The 20,481-nt window shown below is 50.4% G+C and overlaps 1 protein-coding gene and 1 pseudogene across 2 annotated transcripts; both read left to right on the forward strand.

Moving 5' to 3' along the window:
* Positions 1-1,111: 1,111 nt before the first annotated feature.
* On the forward strand, positions 1,112-16,349 carry LOC123076436 (uncharacterized; annotated as a pseudogene).
* LOC123080162 (zinc finger BED domain-containing protein RICESLEEPER 1) lies at positions 5,091-7,866 on the forward strand. 2 transcript variants are annotated; one of them, XM_044503059.1, is made up of 6 exons: positions 5,091-5,355; positions 6,179-6,575; positions 6,761-7,188; positions 7,275-7,369; positions 7,463-7,536; positions 7,614-7,866. In XM_044503059.1, coding segments are annotated over exons 2-6 (606 nt in total). In that variant the 5' UTR covers positions 5,091-5,355; positions 6,179-6,567; the 3' UTR covers positions 7,615-7,866. The 2 variants fall into 2 exon arrangements, with proteins under 2 accessions (XP_044358994.1, XP_044358993.1); XM_044503058.1 differs by having other exon boundaries at positions 6,179-7,188.
* Positions 16,350-20,481: the final 4,132 nt, after the last annotated feature.

The following is a 20,481-nucleotide window of genomic DNA, read 5'->3' on the forward strand; positions in this document are numbered from 1 at the left end:
CATTGGACACTAAATTAGTTAACAGTACATGAACTAGTGATTACAGTAGATAGAGGCACCAGGTTTGTAAGGAAGGTTACTATCTCGCTCCCGTGCGGCTCCACGGGCTGCACCGGGGCGCCTAAACTCCGGCTGTCTAGGGGCCCTCGTTCTCCTCCTCTCCCCTCACCGCCGTCGGAGGGCGTCGCCGGGCAAAGCCCGGGCGGCGTCGGTGGCGGTGGGGCTGTATGGCGGCGTGGTTCGAGTGGATCTCGAGGCCCCGTCTGACTTCAATGGTGGTTTGCGGCGGCGGGAGTGGGGCTCAGCGGAGAAGTGGGGTGGTGGCCGTGGCTCGCAGAGGTGCAGAGGGCCGCGTGACCGCGGCGACAAGGGGTGGCTGGGGGCGCTGATGCGCGCGGGCGTGCATCTGGCCGGGTGAGCGCGGCGGCATCCTGCTGCACGGATCTGGCGCCATGGCTCGAGTACGACGCAACGGTGCTGCTGCCGGGCGGATCCAGGGGCTGCGGGGCGCGGTGGTGTGCTAGGAAGGAGCGAGGGCGGTTCCAGGCCAGGTGCGGATGCCGGGGCGGCGGCCCCAGGATGGTGGCTGCAACGGCGCGGCTGTTGTCGTGGCTGGAGTGGCAGTGGCGTGGAGTTCGTCGCCGCATGAGGTGCGGTGGTGGGGTTTGCGTGGTGGTGGTTGGTTGCAGGTGGTGGAGGTGAGCTCTCCGGCGATCCGAGCGGCCATGGTGCTCTGGTTCCGCAATCCGGTAGTGTGACGAGGAGCTCCGGCGAAAGCATTGCCCTGACCATGGTCAGGACTGGCGACGGCGGCACCTACGGATGTCGTCTACCTTCTTGGAGGCGTCGTTGTGGAGCTCCTTCGGCCTCACGATGGATTTGGCTCTCCGGATGATAATCCTAGCTTCGGTACTCCGAAGCAGGCGGCGGCGGCGGCGTCGTGTCCTCCTTGGAGGCGTCGCTTGGGAGAGGCGGTTGAGGCTGTTGCGAGGGATCTCTCTACCATCAGGGTCAGTGGATGTCGGGGCAGCGGCCCCGGACTTGGGCGCCAAGACGGCGGTCTCGGGAAGTGATGCAACGACGGCTCCATGAGGTAGGGCTGCAGCTCAGCATGGCTTGGGCGGCGTTCTTGAGCTGCGAGGGCGGCAAGGTCGTCGGCTCGGTCAACGCGTTACAGTGGGGACGGTTGGACTTTATGTCAGGGCGGCGGCCCCGGAAGTGGTACGACGGCCGTGGTCTGCGGGCGGTTTCCCTGCGCAATGTGGGTTGCGGGTGGCTGGGTTGTGCGGCGTCGTGGCTCGAGGGCGAGCGGTGGTATGTCGTGGCGGCGGCCCCGGAGCGGTGCGACGGCCGTGGTCTGCGGGCGGTTTTCCTGTGCAACGCGGGTTGCGGGTGGATGGGTCGTGCAGCGTCGTGGCTCGAGAGCGAGCGGTGGTATGTCGGGGGCGGTGACCCTGGAATGTGGAGTCGGTTGATCGCACAGGGCGCAGTGGACCGGTGGATGTCGGGGCGGCGGCTCCGAGATATTGCAGCTTCGAGGGATCCGGCTTCATGTCGTGTGGGTGACGAGGTTGCCTTCGATGTTGGCCATTGGGATGTTAACGCATTTGGGCGCAGGTCATGTGGTGTGCATGTCCTTCATTCCTGCAGGAGAGTCCTGTGACTGCTCCTCTCATGGTAGTCACCGATTCTTCTTTCCTGCAGTGGTGGATGGCCGGCTTGTTGTCTTTTGGCATGTTGTCGGCGAGTGTGGGCTTGGCCTTGTGTTGTTTGATGTGTGTGAGGGAGTGGGCCTGGCCCTTGATGTATTGGTTTTCGCCCGGTACTAGCATGAGGAAAATAAGAAAAACCTTAACAAGAACAAAGTGAGGATTGGATGATTTGGTGCCGTTAAGTATCTCGTGGAAGTTGACGTGGTCGACATGTGTGCAACTCGTATCATCTAATTGGACTTGTGCCAATCGTACCATCTAACGGTTGTGCTACGCGTCGGCCGACGGATCTTTTTAAAATATCCGCCGCCTTGGCAGCAGCTAGATGTTGTATCGTCGAATGATCCAGCCACATCCTTATCATTGCAACAAAGACGATGTTGCAGTGTTTTCTGCAATAGAGTTCATGTTGCAGAAAATATTTGCAACAGTGGTTGTGTTGCAGATTTGCAACGTGGATGATGTTGTGGAAATGAGTTTTGCAACGTGGATGATGTTGCAGAATGCAATGAAAGATGTTGTTGCAACTGCCCCACCGTCGAATGACCCCACAGGAAACACGTTAAGTACGAAGGAGGTAGTCAACAAGTCGCATGAGATCCAGATCTTGCAACAACCTAGTTGTTGAGGTGGAGGAAATTGCAACAGTGGCTTAGTTGCAAACCTATAGTATGTCAATAGGCCGCCCGAACCATCCGATTAAATCATATCCAGCGGCCACGGACACGGCGGATGTGTGCGTCGTTATTGGTCGGGTCATGGTAAGCGTTTCATCTAATGGGGTTGTGCCAGGAAATTCCGATTTCTTGTTGCTTTTCTCTTCATGTCAATACAAAATATTCCCCTTGTGCAAGAATTTTCTCACCATGCACTCGACAGAAAAAAACTGACCCCGCGTGGGCGGCACGGGAGGCGACTCCGAACCTAGTCGCCAGTCCTCTCTTCCCCTCCCCACTCCCCTGTGTCATCGCATGGTTGACGGTAGCAATGGGGTCCTGCTTGTGGTTGTGTGGTGAACTCCCCCTCCTCTGCACGAGTTGTGTAGTCGTGGCGCTGGTGGCAATTCCTATTGGTCAACGGTGGCGCGCGAAACTTCTGATGGCAGGCACAATCGGTGGTGGCAAGGGGCACAACAGGAATCGGCAGCGGACCTCTGGGTCTCGCTGTCGTCAAGGTCTGGAGGCCCTAGATCGGGCTCCCCAGTGGCCCTGGTCCTCGATGGTGTCGTGTGGGTGGACTGTTGGTGGCTGCCAGTGGCATGTCCCTGCCCCTTCCGGGCCCCGTCTTTGCTCACGGGTGGGTCTCGGTGCGGCCCTACCCTAGCCCTGCTCCGTCCGTTATGTAGTGCTCGTATTGGGGGTGGAAGGAGAGGCCTACTGCCCATCTTGGTTGGTGGTGCCCATGTGCTCTGACAACAGCTCATCTTGGTTGTGGTTGGTGGTGTCCTTGTGCTCTGACGACGGTGGAGGGGCGGTCTTGGATGCCAGGGAGGTGGCCCTGGATGGTGGGATGCACGACTATCTCTTTGACGAGTAGCATGGTGGTGGTGATGATTACTTCCCTCAGTTGTGTGGGATGAAGGTGTATATCGGCGGGTGATCCTGGCATGGCCGCTACCGGTGGTAGTGACGGGGATATGGATGCCTTGACTTGGTCGCGGCGGGCTTTCACTCGGGGTGGTTCGACGACCTCGGTTCCTCGGTGTGGCATGGGTGAGATTTGGGGCGAAGCTCCGCACTTCGTCGCTGACGTCAGTGATGCCTATGGGTTTCGCGACCTTCCTGGTACCTTACGGGCGCATTGTGTCATCGACTATGTGCAAGCCTGGATTGTAGCTCAAAGCTTCTTCGGTTTTGGTGTGGGCGGTCTCAATAGCCTCATACCTTATATATGTGACTTCGTCACTTCCATTCTCGGTCAGGGCAAGCTGCCCTGTCCGGCAACAGCTTGGCGTGGGCGAGGTGATGTTGCCTGGTCTTTCCTCGGGGCACTGGGTGTTGGGGGGTTGGTGTTTGGCTACTCCTTTGCTCATGCATGACGACGAGCTGATGGCACCCTGTGACGCACCTTGGGTGGATTGTCTTGCGCTTCTCTTCTATCTCTCTCTATTGTCTTGTTTTTATCTTTGATATCTTGTGTGAGAGGGTTTTCTCGTCACCTTGTATCGTTCCATCGTGTAGCTTTATTTATAAAGTGAGACTAAAGCCTAATACAAGATACATACCCCTTGTCTATTTTCAGTTTTCCATTTGTTCGGTGTGACATCGCATATCAAGGGGTGTCAAATTCCCACAAGCAACTCCCAACACATATGCTAAAGGTGTGACAGGAACTGAGAGCATCTATAATTGGACATAGCAAATATGACCCCTTAATGCTCGCGGACGCACCCGGTCAGTGACCGGACGTGTCCGTTTTGAGCCCCTATTTATCCGTCCACGCAACCACACTTCTCATTTTCCTCCTCATATGTTCGATCACTTGCACGTGATTGGTGTAGATGAAGAGAGAGAAATAAAAGAATGAGTAAAGAAAGAGAAGAGGTGGTCCGGGTTGGGGCTACGTCCTACGTGGCGGACTGTCCGGGCACGCACGGGCGCGTGCGCGAGCCCTCATATCCGCCCTATATTTGAGATGGATATGAGGGTTCGCGGACAGCCCGAGCGTATAGGGATGATATAAGGAGTTCGGTTGGGTCATGTTTTTTCTCTCCTGTTCGATTACTGACCGGGTGCGTTCGCGGACGTAGAGATGATTTGAGGCATCCGGCTGTAGATGCTTTGATACTAGTTCACTTTTTCTCAATTATAATCTCAACAATTTCCTAGTGTAAACTCCCATTCTGTTTCCCTCGAACTGCAAAACCCGCTTGTACACAGCGGGCTCCGGCGAGACGGCGACTACCACCTCGCCCTGGTGGTTGTCGTCGAGCGCGCGCTCCTCCTCGACTGCAAGGCGGCGCAGCTGACCTCAGCTTCCTCGCCGCGAAGGGTCGCAACCCACCTAGCGCGCGCGATGCCCTCTTCCTCCTCGTTCGTGTCGGCGGAGGCGGAGACGAGGAACTGGGCGGAGCTGCCGCTGGACGTGATCTCGTCCATCCTCCACAAGCTCGACCAGCCGACATCCTGATGGGGCCCGGCCAGGCGCGCCGCCGCCCGCGACGAGCCCAAGCTCAGCCTGGACGACACGAGCAAGCTTTGCGGCCCGCTCGTGGCCCGTTCAGGACCGGACCGTACGGTCCAGGCCCGGTAGAAAAACATGACGGTCCGGGCCCAGAAATACAGACCGCGAAAAGTTTGGTCCGGTCCGGTCTTTAACCGGGCCGACCGAGCGGACCGATGGTGCAAGGCCCATGAAACGGCCATCTGGCTAGACAGAGCGAGCGACTCCCCTCACCTCGTTCCATTCCCCCTCCTCCTGGGTCGATTCCCTTCTCGTTCTCCTCACAGCGCCTCCTCCTCTCCAATCCCTAACCCTAACCCTAAGACGGCGCCGTCGCCCGCGGCCTCTCCCCTTCACCGACGGCGCCATCTCGTCCGAGTCCGAGCTGGAGGAGCACGTGTACGTCGGGGACGCAGCAAGGCCAGCACACCATCGGTCCCGCCTTCCCTGGTTCCTCGCCGAGCGCCACGAAGAGGAAGAGGTAATGTTTGAACAAGAAACTTTTGTCCCACTAAGAGTTTCTGAATTTTCTGAAGATGAATCTAAGTCTCCCTCGCCGAACTGAGATGATTCAATGCTAGAGACTTAGATAGGAGATCTGGAGATGTAGTGTTTGAACAAGAAACTTTTGTCCCACTAAGAGTTCCTGAATTTTCTGAACTAATGTAAGAGTTTCAGGAGATGTAGTATTTCAACAACAAACTTTAGTCAGGAGATGTTGTGTTTCAACAAGGTTCTCTATGCTATAATAATTAAATAGTGTGCAGCATGTTTCTGTGCATTATACATTGTGCATGACATATTAGAGACCAGCGGTAGATTTCACCAAAGTAGAACAACTAGGAAAGCTCCGCTGATACACTAGTAATTTGAGAGGCAACATCACTGTACAAACACATACGAACATGAATTTTCAGATGGCGTTTGCTACTATGGTGACTGACAGTGAATCGTATGGTTACGGTTGATGGCAATGGCATGCCTGAATGCATTTTAGCAAGAGCAAGAGAATGCCAGTATATGCATATGTAGTGTTTCAACAGCAAACTTCAGTCAGGAGGTTATACTGACAACTGACAATAGTTTCTGAAAAAATGCTTGATTGCGCACTATTGCTAGATGACCATATGTTTGTTTGCACTAGTACTAGATGATTTAACATGTTTGGTCAGGAGATGTAGTTCTAGAGAGTAGACAGTATGTGCCGAACAAGGTTTTCTATGCTACAACAAGAAGAAGATGAATTATTTGCACTTGATGGTTGATGTACTGACTGTGGATATTATGTGCTGTTTTTTTTGTAGAGAATGGTGAAGGAGAAGGGGAATGAGAAGGGAAAGGGTGCTGGTAAGGAGAATGGGAAGGCGAAGGGTGCTGGTAAGGAGAATGGGAAGGCGAAGGCAAAGGAAAAGAGCTTGAATTACCTAATTAGGCAAGATTCGGCGCTGCCTCCGCCGGTTCCGAGGAAGAAGAGCAAACCTAAGGTGCAGATTAGGAAGGCGAAAGACTTTCCCAATGCCCCAATGGGAGAGTTGATTTGTAGCTTAAAAAAACACCATCCGCCTCCTCCGCGTCTCCCCGACCGCACCGGTGCCGGCGTGCGTGCCGCGGAAGCCGCTGCCTCCGGCTCCGCAACCGGCTCCGAGCTGCCTCATGTTGGAGAAGTTTGACAAATATTGGGAAGAAAAGAACAATGCCATGGTGATCGCAACCATCTTTGATCCACGATACATATGCTTGCTGTTTTTACTCCAATGGTTGTTGTTTTTTTACTCATATGGTTGCTGTTTTTACTCCAATGGTTGCTGTTTTTTTTTACTCATATGCTTGTTGTTTTTACTCGTATGCTTTCTAATTCACTCCAATGCTATCATCTTTGATCCTAGGTACAAGATGGGTTACATAGAGTGGGCCTTTGGAGAACTATATGGAGAAGGAAGTACAAGGTTTAGGACTGAGATCAAAATCGTGGAGGAAGAGTTGGCGGCCTTGTATGACAAATGTGTTGCTCAAGATAAGCGAGCTGGAAATGGAGAAAGTTCATCTTCCTCTGCAAACATTCCTAGTATCCCGGTTCAAGCTGGGTACGAGTCCTTCTTATCGTCCCGTTCAACAAGAATATCAAAGAGTGACTTGAGGAACTACTTAGAGGATGAGGTTGCCCCTCGCAACAAGGCTCTTGATCTTCTTGGTTGGTGGAAAGACAATGCTCCTAGGTACCCAATTATGGCCAAGATAGCCAGGAGGTTCCTTACTATCCCGGCTACCTCCGTGTCTTCGGAATCTACCTTCAGCACGACCGGAAGGATTTTAGGTATGTCAACTCGTACTATTGAACTTTGGATATAAACTTGTCAACTTCTCATCCTCAAACTAGTTTGTCAACTTGTGTTGTATTAGATGACTATAGGAGTTCGTTAAAACCAGTTATGGTGGAGGCATTAGTTTGTGGTGCAAGTTATATCAAGGGTGCTCACGTTGACTTGAATCTGGTGGTATGTTTGCCATCTTTTCCTTACCTTTTCTTTCTTTCTTTTTTGGTCTTGTTGTATATGATGTGAGCATTTGTCTAACTTCCACACTTGTAGCCGAGGGATGAGAATGAAGAGGATGATGTTGAGACCATCAAGTTACCCATTGTGGTGGAGGAGATCAACGATTGGTAACTATTCTTCCTACATGTTTCACTTGTCATACGATACCAAATATTTATGTGAATGTTGCTTATCTTACTTGTAGACGTTCATCATGTGGATGTTGATCTTGCTATTTTGGAGATGAATGTCAAATGATCTTTCTCATGTGAAGGCTACTTTTGCATTTCTGTTATGTTGGAACCTTTCAAGTCATGAACTATGAATTGTCACTGCTAGCTTGGAGATGAACCTCTCGTTTGTGTTATGTTCAACTTGTCAATTGACATGGACTTGGAATTGTCATTGCAAGTTTGTAATCTTGTCGTTCAATGATGATAAGACCGTATGTTTGTGGATGTGATATTTGTGCTTAACCTGATTTGTGCCATCTTTCCTGTCAAAATCAGTTTGTGGATGTCCAAAAAACAAAGGAAATGTTGTCCAAATTTAGTTATTCTTGCTGTCCAAATTTAGTCCAGTGCTTGCTGTCCAAATTAGTTGTTTGTGGCTGTGATATTTCTGCTGTTTCGGTCCAAACTTATCTGAAGAAACTTATCTGAAAACTGAAGTGATCAATGTTTGTGCATGTGATTTTTGTGATATTGTTCCTCCTCTCAAAATCAATTGTTTTGATTCCAAAATTCAAATAAAATGCGGTCCAAATTTAGTTATGCCACACTAGTCATTGAACAGAAACAGAGCACTCACAGGAGCAGCTTAGTATGACTGTATGACATAACTAATTTGGACAGCCTAAACTGTGGCAGAAAAGATCAACATGGCACTCTCAGGATAAGCCACGGTCTAAATAGTGGCCAAAAAAGCTGAATAGAGCAGCGACAGGGCAGCTATAGTCTAAACAATGACACTACGGGGCAGCTACAGTCTACAAACGACACAGCAGCCTAAACAGTGGCCAGCAGAGCACTCCCAGCCATCGGTCCCATTCGGTCCATTCGGGCTGACCGAGCTTTTGCTGCTTCGGTCCGGTCCTAGAAAACAGGCTCGCTCGCGGCCGGTCCAAAGGCTGGCTCGGTCAAAGCCCGGACCGGACCACGTCCACCCTGAGCCCGAGCTATGGCGCCGCATCAACATGCTTGGCCATCCCGACCTCTCCCGCAAGTTCAACCTCCACGGGATGGCGCATGCCGCCGTCCGCCGCAGCGCGGGAAGGTGTGAGGCATTCTGGTGCGAGCACGCCGGCGGCCACGACTTCCTCCTCCGCCTCGCCGACCAGTGATGTTAGACATATGTATATGCTGTAACGGGATTCTTGTTGTAACCTTTCTGTAATTATGGATCGCACCACGCCAGGGCCTGCGTGCCTGTTTTGTAGGGCGTGAGTGCTCCTCTCCCATGTATAAATGGTGCACTCTGTAACTGATGTAATCAAGGCAAATACAATTCTCTCCAACTTGGTATCAGACATCAGGAACTCTCCATGGCCGCGCCTCACACCTCCGCCGACACCAGCGCCGCCACGTCGCCGGGCTCCCTCTCCTCCACGGCGCCCGCCGCTGACACCACCTCCGCCACTTCGGCGGCCTTCTCCCCCTCCTTCGTGTTCGGTACGCACTCCTCTGGCACCTCCGCATCTTCCGGATCGCGTTTCGCCCCCCCCTTCTCCTCCACTGCTCCGACGCCTCCTCCGGCTTCCACTCCGGCATCTCTCCTCCCGATCTACCGCGACCACATCACCAATCACATAAAATTCCTCCTCAACCCTGCTGACCACAATTACCACAAGTGGAAGTCTTTCTTCATCATGGTCCTCGTTCGCTACGGCGTCACTCACCTCATCGAGCACCCCCCGCCACCCAACGCCGATGCTGCCTATCTTGAGCTTGATGCCCATGTTGCCCTCTGGATCTACGCCACTCTCTCTGACGCCATGGTGGATCATGTCGTCGGCGCCACCACCACGTTTGCCATCTGGAAGAAGATCCACGATTATTTTCTCTCGAACCGCGCCGCCCGGTTCATGATCCTCAACAGGCAATATCGCAACCTCAAGGAGGGCGACCTCTCTGTCCAGGAGTACGCTCGCCGCATGAAACTCCTCACCGATGGTCTCGCCGACATCGAGCACGCCGTCACCGAGGTCGACCTCACCACGCAATTCCTCCACGGCCTCGATAAACGCCTCGACACCATCCGCGTGGTCCTCGGTGATCAGGGGCTGCCGTTCGACGTCGTGCTCTCCCGCGTCTCCTTGGCCGAGGAGTCCATGGCGCAACGCTCCGCCGAGGAAAGCGCCTCGGTGTTTGCCCTCCACAACGGGAGCCCTTCTTCTGGCAGCAGCTCGAGCACCGGTGGTCCTCGCGGGGATCGCTCCGGTGAGCGCACCCCGGGCCCCTCGCCGCATCCCCCTGCCCGTGGCCGCGGCGACCGCCACGGTGATGGTGGTGACCGTGGGCGTGGGCGTGGTCGTGGCCGCTGTGGCCGCGGCCGTGGCGACTCTGGCGGGCGCGGGCAGTCCGCGGTCCCTCCCATGGCGCCCTTCACCGGCTACTTCGCGCCCTATGGGATGGCCCTGCCCGCTCCTCGCCCTGGCTGGGTGCCCCCCAACGCGGCGGGCGTCCTCGGTCCGCGCCCGGGCTCGCATGCGCAGGCCTACCCCGTCCAGCACACGGCTCCACCGCCTCCTGCTCCTCACTACCCGCCGGCGCTGTACTACCCTCCTCCGCCGCCCTCATGGGACCATTTCGCCATGCTGAATGCCGCCTACAGCCACGGTGGTCACCACGCCACCGCCCCTTCCAACGAATGGTTCCTCGACAGTGGCGCCACCTCCCACATCACCGGCAACCCAGGTACCTTGACCTCGTCCAGTTCTTCTTTAAAGCGTTCTACTCCATCTTCTGTGCTTGTTGGCAATGGACACTCTCTCCCTATTACTGCATCTAGTTCTACTACACTCGCTCCTTCTCCCTTTAAATTGAATGATGTGCTTGTTTCTCCTTCCATAGTTCCCAATCTTATCTCCGTTAGACAATTCACTCGCGACAATTTTTGCTCTATTGAATTTTACCCCTTCGGTTTCCTTGTGAAGGATCTATGAACGCGGAAGGTGCTCCCGATCTCCACTAGCTTCGATGGCCTCTACCCACTCTTCGGCAGCAACTCACCTTGGCCTACTGCGCTCACCGCCACCACTTCCATGTCGGACATCTGGCATCGTCGGCTTGGCCACCCCGGCGCGCACTCCCTTTCTTCCATAGCTAAAGATTTTCTTAGCACTTGTAATAAGCCACCCCACACTCCATGTAGTGCTTGTCAAATGGGTCGGCAGCCCCGGCTTCCCTTTTCTTCTTCCCTTAATAAGTCTTACGCTCCCTTTGATTTAATTCATTGTGACTTGTGGACCTCGCCTGTTGTAAGTTTTTCTGGTTTTGAATACTACTTAGTTATTCTCGATGATTACACTCACTACTCGTGGTCCTTTCCCTTACGCAATAAATCCGACACGTCCACCGTCTTACAACGCTTCTTTACATTTTTTCATACCCAATTTGGCGTGGTGATCAAGAGCATGCAGTGTGACAATGGCGGCGAGTTCATCAACTCCTCTCTCCGATCCTTCTTCCCCTCCAACGGCATTGTCTATCGCTTCTCCTGCCCCCACACTTCGCCCCAAAATGGAAAAGCCAAGCGTCTTATTCGCACTACCACCGACATTGTGCGCTCTCTTCTCTTGCAAGCCCATCTCCCACCTCCATTCTGGGTCGAAGCATTACACACCGCCACATACCTTCTCAACCGAAGGCCCTCCCGTGCCATCAGCAATTATACTCCATATTACCTTCTACACGGCTCCCATCCATCGTATGATCATCTCCGCGTCTTTGGATGTTTGTGTTTCCCTAATTTGTATGCCACAACTGACCACAAATTATCCCCACGCTCGTCTCGCTGTATTTTCTTGGGCTACCCTCTGGAACACAAGGACTACCGGTGTTATGATCTCACCTCTCGCCGCGTTATAGTTTCCAGGCACGTTATCTTCGACGAAATAGTTTTTCCTTCTGCTCCACCCACATGCATGTCACAAACCCCCACGTCCACAGAAAATCCCACCCTGCGGATCTTACCTGCCCGTCCTGTCACCTCGGATCACGCCATCGATCCACCTCCACCCGCCGCGCCCGGGCCCCACCTGATCCCCTCGGATCGCGCCTCCCCGCCCCACCCACCGCGTCGCGACTCGCCCGCCCAGTCCGCGGCCTCCACGTGCTCCCCCACCAACCAATCGACCGATTCCACCCCCTCCCCTGGCCCGCGCACTCCCACCGGTCCCCTCTTGACGCAATCTTCCTCCGATTCCGCACCTTCCCGCAGCGCCGCACCTCCTCACGGATCTTCCTCGCCTTCCGCGCCTGTCGGTTCGACCCACTCACCTGTGCGCCCCACCAGCTCCTCCTCGTCTTCCGCACCGCCCACTACACCGCCTACGCGCCTTCCCCCTCGTGCCGTTCCCATTGCACCCACTAAAAACAACCATTCCATGTCCACTCGCGCCAAGTCTGGTTATTGCATGCCCAAGCGCCTCTTCCTTGTCGACTCCACCTCCCCAGCTATCTCACCACTCCCTGCTACGTACAAATCTGCCCTCAAGGATCCCAATTGGCAACAAGCTATGGTAGATGAATTTAACGCTTTAATGAAAAACTCTACTTGGTCTTTGGTGCCTAAACCTGCAGGTGTCAATGTGGTCACGGGGAAGTGGATTTTTCGTCACAAGTTCAACATGGACGGCTCTTTGGCACGCTATAAAGCACGATGGGTGGTGCGTGGCTTCACACAACGAGAGGGTGTGGACTATGATGAAACTTTCAGTCCGGTGGTCAAACCAGCCACAATCCGTGTTGTTCTCAGTATTGCCACCTCCCAAGCTTGGCCTATCCATCAACTTGATGTCAAGAATGCCTTCTTGCATGGTGACCTCCATGAGACGGTGTATTGCTCTCAACCAGCGGGCTTTGTTGATCCATCCTTTCCAACCATGTTTGTCTTCTTCGTAAGTCACTCTATGGTCTCAAACAAGCACCCCGTACGTGGTTTCTTCGCTTTAAATCATATTTGCTCTCGCTTGGTTTTTGTGCTTCCAAAAGTGACACCTCACTCTTCATTCTCCACCGCGGTTCCACCATTGCTTATTTGTTGGTTTATGTCGACGACATTATTCTCACTGCCAACTCCACCACCGCCTTAGAGCTTATCATTCGGTCTCTCAAATCTGAATTCTCCATGTCTGACTTGGGTGCTCTCCATCACTTTCTTGGCATCAATGTGACCCCTAACCCCTCTGGTCTCTTTCTTTGCCAACAACAATATGCCTTGGAGATTCTAGACCGCGCAAAGATGTTAAACTGCAAACCGGTGTCCACCCCTATTGATACTAGCTCCAAAGTGTCATCCACCGACGGCGCTGTCCTCTCCAACCCCACCCACTATCGTCGCCTCGCCGGCGCGCTTCAGTATCTCACACTCACACGACCGGACATTGCTTACATTGTCCAACAGGTGTGTTTATTCATGCATGAGCCTCGGGATACCCACATGCAACTCATTAAGAGGATCCTCCGCTACTTGCAAGGCACCTCTCACTATGGCCTTCAGTTCTACAAATCCTCTTCCAGTGATCTTGTCTCTTACACCGACGCTGATTGGGCAGGGTGCCCGGACACGCGCCGCTCGACCTCGGGGTTCTGTGTATTTCTTGGGTCCAACCTCGTTTCATGGTCCTCCAAGCGACAGCCTACCGTTTCTCGCTCTAGCGCCGAAGCTGAGTACCGTGGCGTCGCTAATTGTGTTGCCGAGGCTTGTTGGCTCCGCCAACTTCTGTATGAGCTCAAACACCCTCCTCGGCGTGCCACCGTGGTATATTGTGATAACATCAGTGCCTCTTATCTTGCGTGCAATCCCGTTCAGCATCAATGTACTAAACATGTTGAGATTGATCTACACTTCGTCCGTGATCGCGTGGCACTTGGCGAAGTCCGGGTTCTACATGTCCCGTCTTCCTCTCAGTTTGCCGATCTCTTTACCAAGGGCCTGCCATTGCCAATCTTCCATGATTTCAGGAGCAGCCTCAACGTCCTTGCACACGGAGTTCCGGCTGAGGGGGGGTGTTAGACATATGTATATGCTGTAACGGGATTCTTGTTGTAACCTTCCTGTAATTATGGATCGCACCACGCCAGGGCCTGCGTGCCTGTTTTGTAGGGCGTGAGTGCTCCTCTCCCATGTATAAATGGTGCACTCTGTAACTGATGTAATCAAGGCAAATACAATTCTCTCCAACTAGTGAGACCCCCCTTACCATCAATTTTAGGGGATTTCGTTTTGATTTGTTTCGCATTAGCTACACGTTCTGTTTCCGTTCCAATTCCTTGCAATTTACCATGTATGCGTACCTTTGGGTTTCGTTTATTCACTACGGGAAAGTTCTGTAGGCTTTTTGTTTGTGATCACGCGGGGTACAAAGTGCTGAGGAGAACAGCTTACAACAACACAAGCAAACAACAAATAGGAAGTGCTGAGTCTAAACTAACAATAGAATTAGTCGCTTTCTTTAAATTTATGTATATTTCAGCAAGGGCAGTGACTATTCTTACTTTGATAAACACAAAGTGCGCTAGAGAAAACTTATCCCTATGCAACGCATGCTCCGTACACCATACTACCTTCAGGTTCTCTGCAGCTTTGTAAAATTTAGTAATGCTTAATTGGCAAGCGAGGAGGGATGACTGACTTTAATAGAAGCACTTGTGGACGTATGGCTAAATCACAGAAAGTTTCCAATAATCGGATAATTCCGACATTGCCTCAAGTTTTACTCTGCTGAATTTCTCATATCACAACATTTGGCCACCCAGAGGTCAGGTGATCGATGATACACCAGGAAATATTCGTTTGGTTTGGTTTGAAACAGAACACAGCTGGGAGTTAGCTTTTTAGGGCTTCTCGGCATTTCCCGCTGAAATAGTCGTATTGGCAATTTTTCGAGTTATGTTAATTGTTGAACAGAACAAACTCTTCCGGTTTTATATTGCTAGAGTACAGAATTTATCCTAATTTGCAACCTGCAATAACGATTTAGCATCCCTGAAACTTCTCCCAAATATAGTGAATTCTCAGTAAACCCCTTTAAATTATGTATGTACCAATGTCCTATGATGCTACGCAATTATCTGAATTTATGAAATGTTCTATTCGGGCTATGCAAGTCTGTCAGAACTTATATTCTAGCTACCTATTTTTTATTCAGTGTGCTTATGTCTTCTTTATATTGTTTTTGTTGGGTATTGAGATCCAAGTGCTATATTTGCAGGGCACCATCTCTCAAGAGTCTTCGCCTCATTTCATGCTATAAATTTAGTGATGAAGCACTTACGGAGGCGATGGTGAAATTCCCTTTGCTTGAGGAGCTCGAGCTTGCATTGTGTTCAAATGTGGGTGAGAGTGGCGTGTTGGGGGTTGTTGGCAAAGCATGCCCACAACTGAAGAGCTTCAGACTGATTAAGGATGTGTTGTATGATTCTGAAGCTAATGACTACGACAAGGATGATGAAGCCATGGGGATTGCAACCATGCATGGGCTACGCTCTTTGCAGCTGTTTGGCAATAGCCTAACCAATAAAGGACTGACAGCTATCCTTGATAATTGCCGCCACCTGGAGTCCCTTGACATTCGCCACTGCTTTAACGTCTACATGGACAACACCCTGCGCACAAAGTGTGCCAGGATAAGCACACTTTGGCTTATCCTGCCAAAATTGGGTGATGTCGGCATGACAGAGCAATTTATTCGCCCACAAACATCTGACAGGGGATTTCCCAGAATAATATCTTCCCCATCCATGGATTCTCGGGGTGATCTTTCTGCCATTGAGAATCAGGTGCACAAGCTAATCGATGATTTGAGAAGCGATTCCATAGAAGGTCAAAGATCAGCGACATTAGAGATTCGCCTTCTAGCTAAGCACAACATGGAGAACAGGATTGTCATTGCAGATTGTGGGGCTATAAACTTGCTGGTTGGTCTTCTTCATTCACCAGATGCCAAGATCCAAGAAAATGCAGTGACATCCCTCCTCAATCTGTCCATCAGTGATAACAATAAGATTGCCACAGTGAATGCAAATGTTGTTGATCCTCTCATCCATGTCCTGGAAACAGGGAACCCTGAGGCTAAAGAGAATTCAGCAGCTACTTTGTTCAGTCTCTGTATTCTTGAAGAAAACAAAGTGAGGGTTGGACGATCTGGTGCCATCAAGCTTCTCGTGGACTTGCTGCGAAATGGGACCCCGCGAGGAAAAAAAGATGCAGCCAATGCACTGTTTAATTTATCCATACTTGTGAGAACAAGGGTCACATTGTGCAAGCTGATGCGGTGAAGCAGCTAGTTAAGCTTATGGATCCTGCTGCTGGAATGGTCGACAAAGCTGTAGCTGTCTTAGCAAATCTTGCTACGATAGCAGAAGGGAGGACTGCTATTGGGCAGGCGCGTGGTATTCCAGCCCTTGTTGATGTTGTCGAACTGGGTTCGGCGAGGGGGAAGGAAAATGCTGTTGCGGCATTGCTTCAGCTATGCAAAAACAGCAACAGATCTTGCAGCATAGTTCTTCAAGAGGGTGTTTTGCCCCCTTTAGTCACACTGTCACGGTCAGGAACACCGCGAGCAAGAGAGAAGGTTTTCCACTTCCGATAACAAAAATTACAGCTAGAGGAAATGTAGTTGCAGAATGATTTCGCTAAGAATTTGAATTTGCTGCAGGCATAGGCTCTTCTCAGCTACTTCCACAGCCAGAGGCGTGGGAGCTCAGGAAGGGGATGATAATGATAGTCTTACGATATGCATCAATCATTTTCCTGGACTTCTCAAATAGTAGGTATTGTTGCTGACTGGAGTTGTGTACTCTTCTATAGTCAGATTGAGATCGTGCTCATCATTGCATGCTACTTGTTGGGTGTGGGTGTTTGTTGTCATCATTGTTATTGAGATGATATATTTATCGATTATATATATTTTTTATAACTTGCTCATTGGTATCTGTTTCGCCAAGATTTTGTGCTGTTAACTGATCCAAACTGTGATGTTTGCCCTTCTCTGTTTAGAGATGGATACTAGATGTGCCTGATCGTGTGGGCTAGCAGTGTTCCATTGGTGCTCACTGATGATAGAACATAAATTGTTGCTAGCTCTAGGAGCGAACCTAGCCCATCTCTACAAGGTGGATTTTGTAGTGCGTTCATAGTTAGCAAATTGGCACTATGCAGTTCAGTAGTTTACCACATTCTGCAAAATCATATTTGCTCCAAGGAAGTTCCTTCTTTTTGATTGCGCCAACTGTTTTTTCCTAAGAGATAAAAGGGAAAGAAGTGATATGTTTCTCGCATTGCTGATATATATCATCTAATGCCAGAGACAGACCGAACGATGCAGCACCCTGTTTCGCTGGCTGCAAGAGTGGTGGACCCAGGAAACAATGTGTCATGTGTTGTATATTAGGAGGATTTTGATTGGCAATATCCGGTGGTTCTGAAAGTCTTTTGGGGGAAAATGTACAGTTTACCATCTATGCGAGAACAAAAAAATCGGAGCAATATGATTTATATTAGCACATGTATTTTTCAGAAAGCACTTGGAAAACATGGAAACTCACTCACACTCAGATGGACAAGAAAGTAGTAAGATATTTCACATGGTGCATGATATTATGTGTTAAAGTCGCCGGTAATGAATGGCACGCCAACCCTGAGCTGACGTTGGTTGGGTTACCTCCTCCCGCATATATATAGATGGCAGCACAAGCGCCATTGTTCATCGAGGACAATACTCGCCAAACTTTGACACCATGTACAATTCTCTAGATTGGCATGAGCGTGTGTAGGTCCATACCAAAAACAAAAAGGAGTGAGGAACACATAGAACTGTGAGGCGTCAGGGAAAAATCACATGTCTGCAAGCGACTTTGCCGAGCTAGAGCACCATGATCCTCGGGAGAGTGCGTAGGAAGACATATCACACGTGATTATCCATCCACGCACCATCCAGATGGAACGACTTTGCGAGCAAGTTCAGGTCAAGAGGCACACTAGTTGTTGTCATGTAGTCAACTAGTTGGAAATACAATGCACAAGCTAATAAGTGGGAAGAAAAATTGGAGGGAGAAGCTAAAGGAGATGAGAAGTAAGCTCAGAGACGGTTGTTGCTTCGTTGATCTTGTTGGAATTAGCACTGAAAAGTTTGCTCGATACAACAAATGTCAGCTTGCCTATTTCCTTATTAGCTTCTTTCTCAACATATATAATAAGTAAATAAATACGTTGTGTTTTTTTTTCTGTTTTTTTAAACATTATTAGCTCAGCACAAGCCACCAGAATATGCACACAAATAAACAAAGATGCATCAAATGATGTACAGGAACTTGCACTTGCCTATTAGTAGTTGTTGAAAAAAAACTTGCACTTGCCTATTTACAAGCGCCACTTCCATTCCATAGCCCTTCAGGCATTCAGCACCCGAAGCCAAACCCCAAGGTCCTGAAAGAGTAATGCACCCAGGAAACCTGCTATATTAGTAGGATTTTGTGCTGTATGTTTCTTTGGGAAAATGCACAGTTTGCCAACCATGCGGAAACAACAAATTTGGAGCAATATAGTTTATATTGGCACGTATTTATTTTCCGAAGCCATGAATTTTCACAAAACTTTGCAGTACCGAGCGCCACCTAAGCTGTGAGCAACCAAAAACCTAATCAACCACAAAGGAAAAAAGCACTTGGAAAACATGGTGGAGGATCGGGAAAGAAGATCGATCAATTACTCACCCAAGATGATGGACAATAAAGTAGTATGATCTCACATGTGAGCACGAATATGTGCTTAAGCTGCCAGTAATGAATGGCATGCCAACCCTAAGCCAATGTTGGGGTCCCTCCTTCTGAATATATATAGAAGGCAGCACAGGCGCCATCGTTAATTTGCGAGCGGCAACACTCTCAAACCTTGACGCCATGTGCAACTATTTACATGGGCATGAGTGTGTGTAGGTCGATACCAAAAACAAAACAAAACAACTATCGAAAAACACATAGAATTAGGAAGCATGGGGAAAAAATCACATGCCGACGGGTGACTTCACGGAGCTAGACTGCTTGAAACCTTGAGAAAGTTTATCAAAGGATGTATTGCACGCAATTATCCACCCACATGCGGTCTCGGTGGAACGACTTAGCAAGCAATTTAGGTCGAGGGGCACACTAATCTGTTACGATCCTCCTAGCAACAGGCTGCTACTAATACTACACTCAACCAAGACACTTAGAAACGCACCCCACTGCTAACGTAGGACCCAGTCGTCTTTGGAGTACTTCATGGACGGGGCTGGGGGTCGAGCTGTGACTTGCCGGTATCACCAGCCAGGTCACTAACAGTAGCTTTAGTCTGAATGCTGCTCTGTACTTCTGCTGGTTTAGTTTCGACGATAGTAGCTTCAGTCTGAATATTGTCTTGCAGTTGCGCTGGTTCAGTTTCGACAGTTTGCTTCAGCTTATGTTTTTCTGCTTCTGCACGTTTGACCGTGGCATGATCTCGAAGCTTCTCCCAAAGATGCTGCATTCAGGGCGTGACATAGTCATTGTCATGTACTCAGCTAGTGGGAAGAAACCAGGGAGAAGCTAAAGGATCTAAGAAGTAAACCATTCCAAGTTGTTGTTACTGGACGATTAAGAAGAACGATTCGAGTTGTTGTCATGTACTCGTAAGCTTTGAGGTTGAGGTTGCTTCATTTAGTCTGTACGAATTAGAACTGAGAAGTTTGCTCGATCTACCCTATTTCCTTCTGAGTGAGGGGTGAGTGTACCAAGATTTTCTTAACAAGCCTCCAGCGTACACAAATAAACAAAGATGAAATTGTTAGGAATCGCAACTTAGTATTATCTCAAGGCCAAAGCCATCATATATACAAGTACAGGGGGGAGGCCAAAGGCCAAAATACAGAAAGCCAACAACCCCCCCCCCCCCCCCCCCCCCCCCAAACTCATGGTGGATCTACAACGCTGAGTTTGGAGAGGTAAAATCCATGTTGTGCTTTAGTCTGGGCCTTCGTGAAGAAGTCCGCTAGCTGTAACTCAGAAGGCACATACTGAAGAGCAACAACATGATCCTGCACAGCAGCGCGCACAAAGAAAGCATCAACACCAATATGCTTGGTAAGCTCATGCTTCACGGGGTCCCGCGCGATACTGATAGCACCTGTACTGTCTGACAGGAGTGTAGTAGGTGTAGTAATGGAAACACCAAAATCCTCGAGTAACCAGCGTAACCAAGTCACCTCTGCGGTGAGAAGAGACATAGCTCGCAACTCAGTCTCAGCACTCGAACGGGAAACTGCAGTCTATTTCTTGGTCTTCCAGGCAATGAGAGAACCACCAAGAAAGACACAGTAAGCAGAAAGTGAACGACGATCCGAAGGATCACTAGCCCAGGTAGCATCCGAATAGGCCTGGAGTTGTAACGAGCTGGAACGAGGAAAGAAGAGACGGTGAGAGATCGTGCCACGAAGATATCGTAGAACACGAAGAAGGTGACTATAGTGAACCAAAGTGGGAGAAGAAACAAACTGACTCAGGATATGGACGGGATAGGAGATATCTGGACGAGTGACGGCGAGATAGACAAGACTGCCAACAAGATGACGATAACGAGTTGGATTGGACAAGGGTTCACCATCGGAAGCACGAAGGTGAACATTAAGCTCCATAGGAGCCTCAGCAGTGCGCTCATCACTAAGAGCCGCCCAGGTAAGAAGATCCTGGATATACTTTTCTTGGGAAATAAAAAAGCCATCTGAGGTGGAGGAAACCTCAATCCCAAGAAAGTAACGAAGAGGACCAAGATCAGACATAAGAAACTGCTCACTGAGACGGGCCTTAACAAAGGCAATGTACTCAAGATCGTCGCCA

The sequence above is a fragment of the Triticum aestivum genome, chromosome 3D, assembly GCF_018294505.1.
Source record: "Triticum aestivum cultivar Chinese Spring chromosome 3D, IWGSC CS RefSeq v2.1, whole genome shotgun sequence".
NCBI classification, from domain to species: domain Eukaryota; kingdom Viridiplantae; phylum Streptophyta; class Magnoliopsida; order Poales; family Poaceae; genus Triticum; species Triticum aestivum.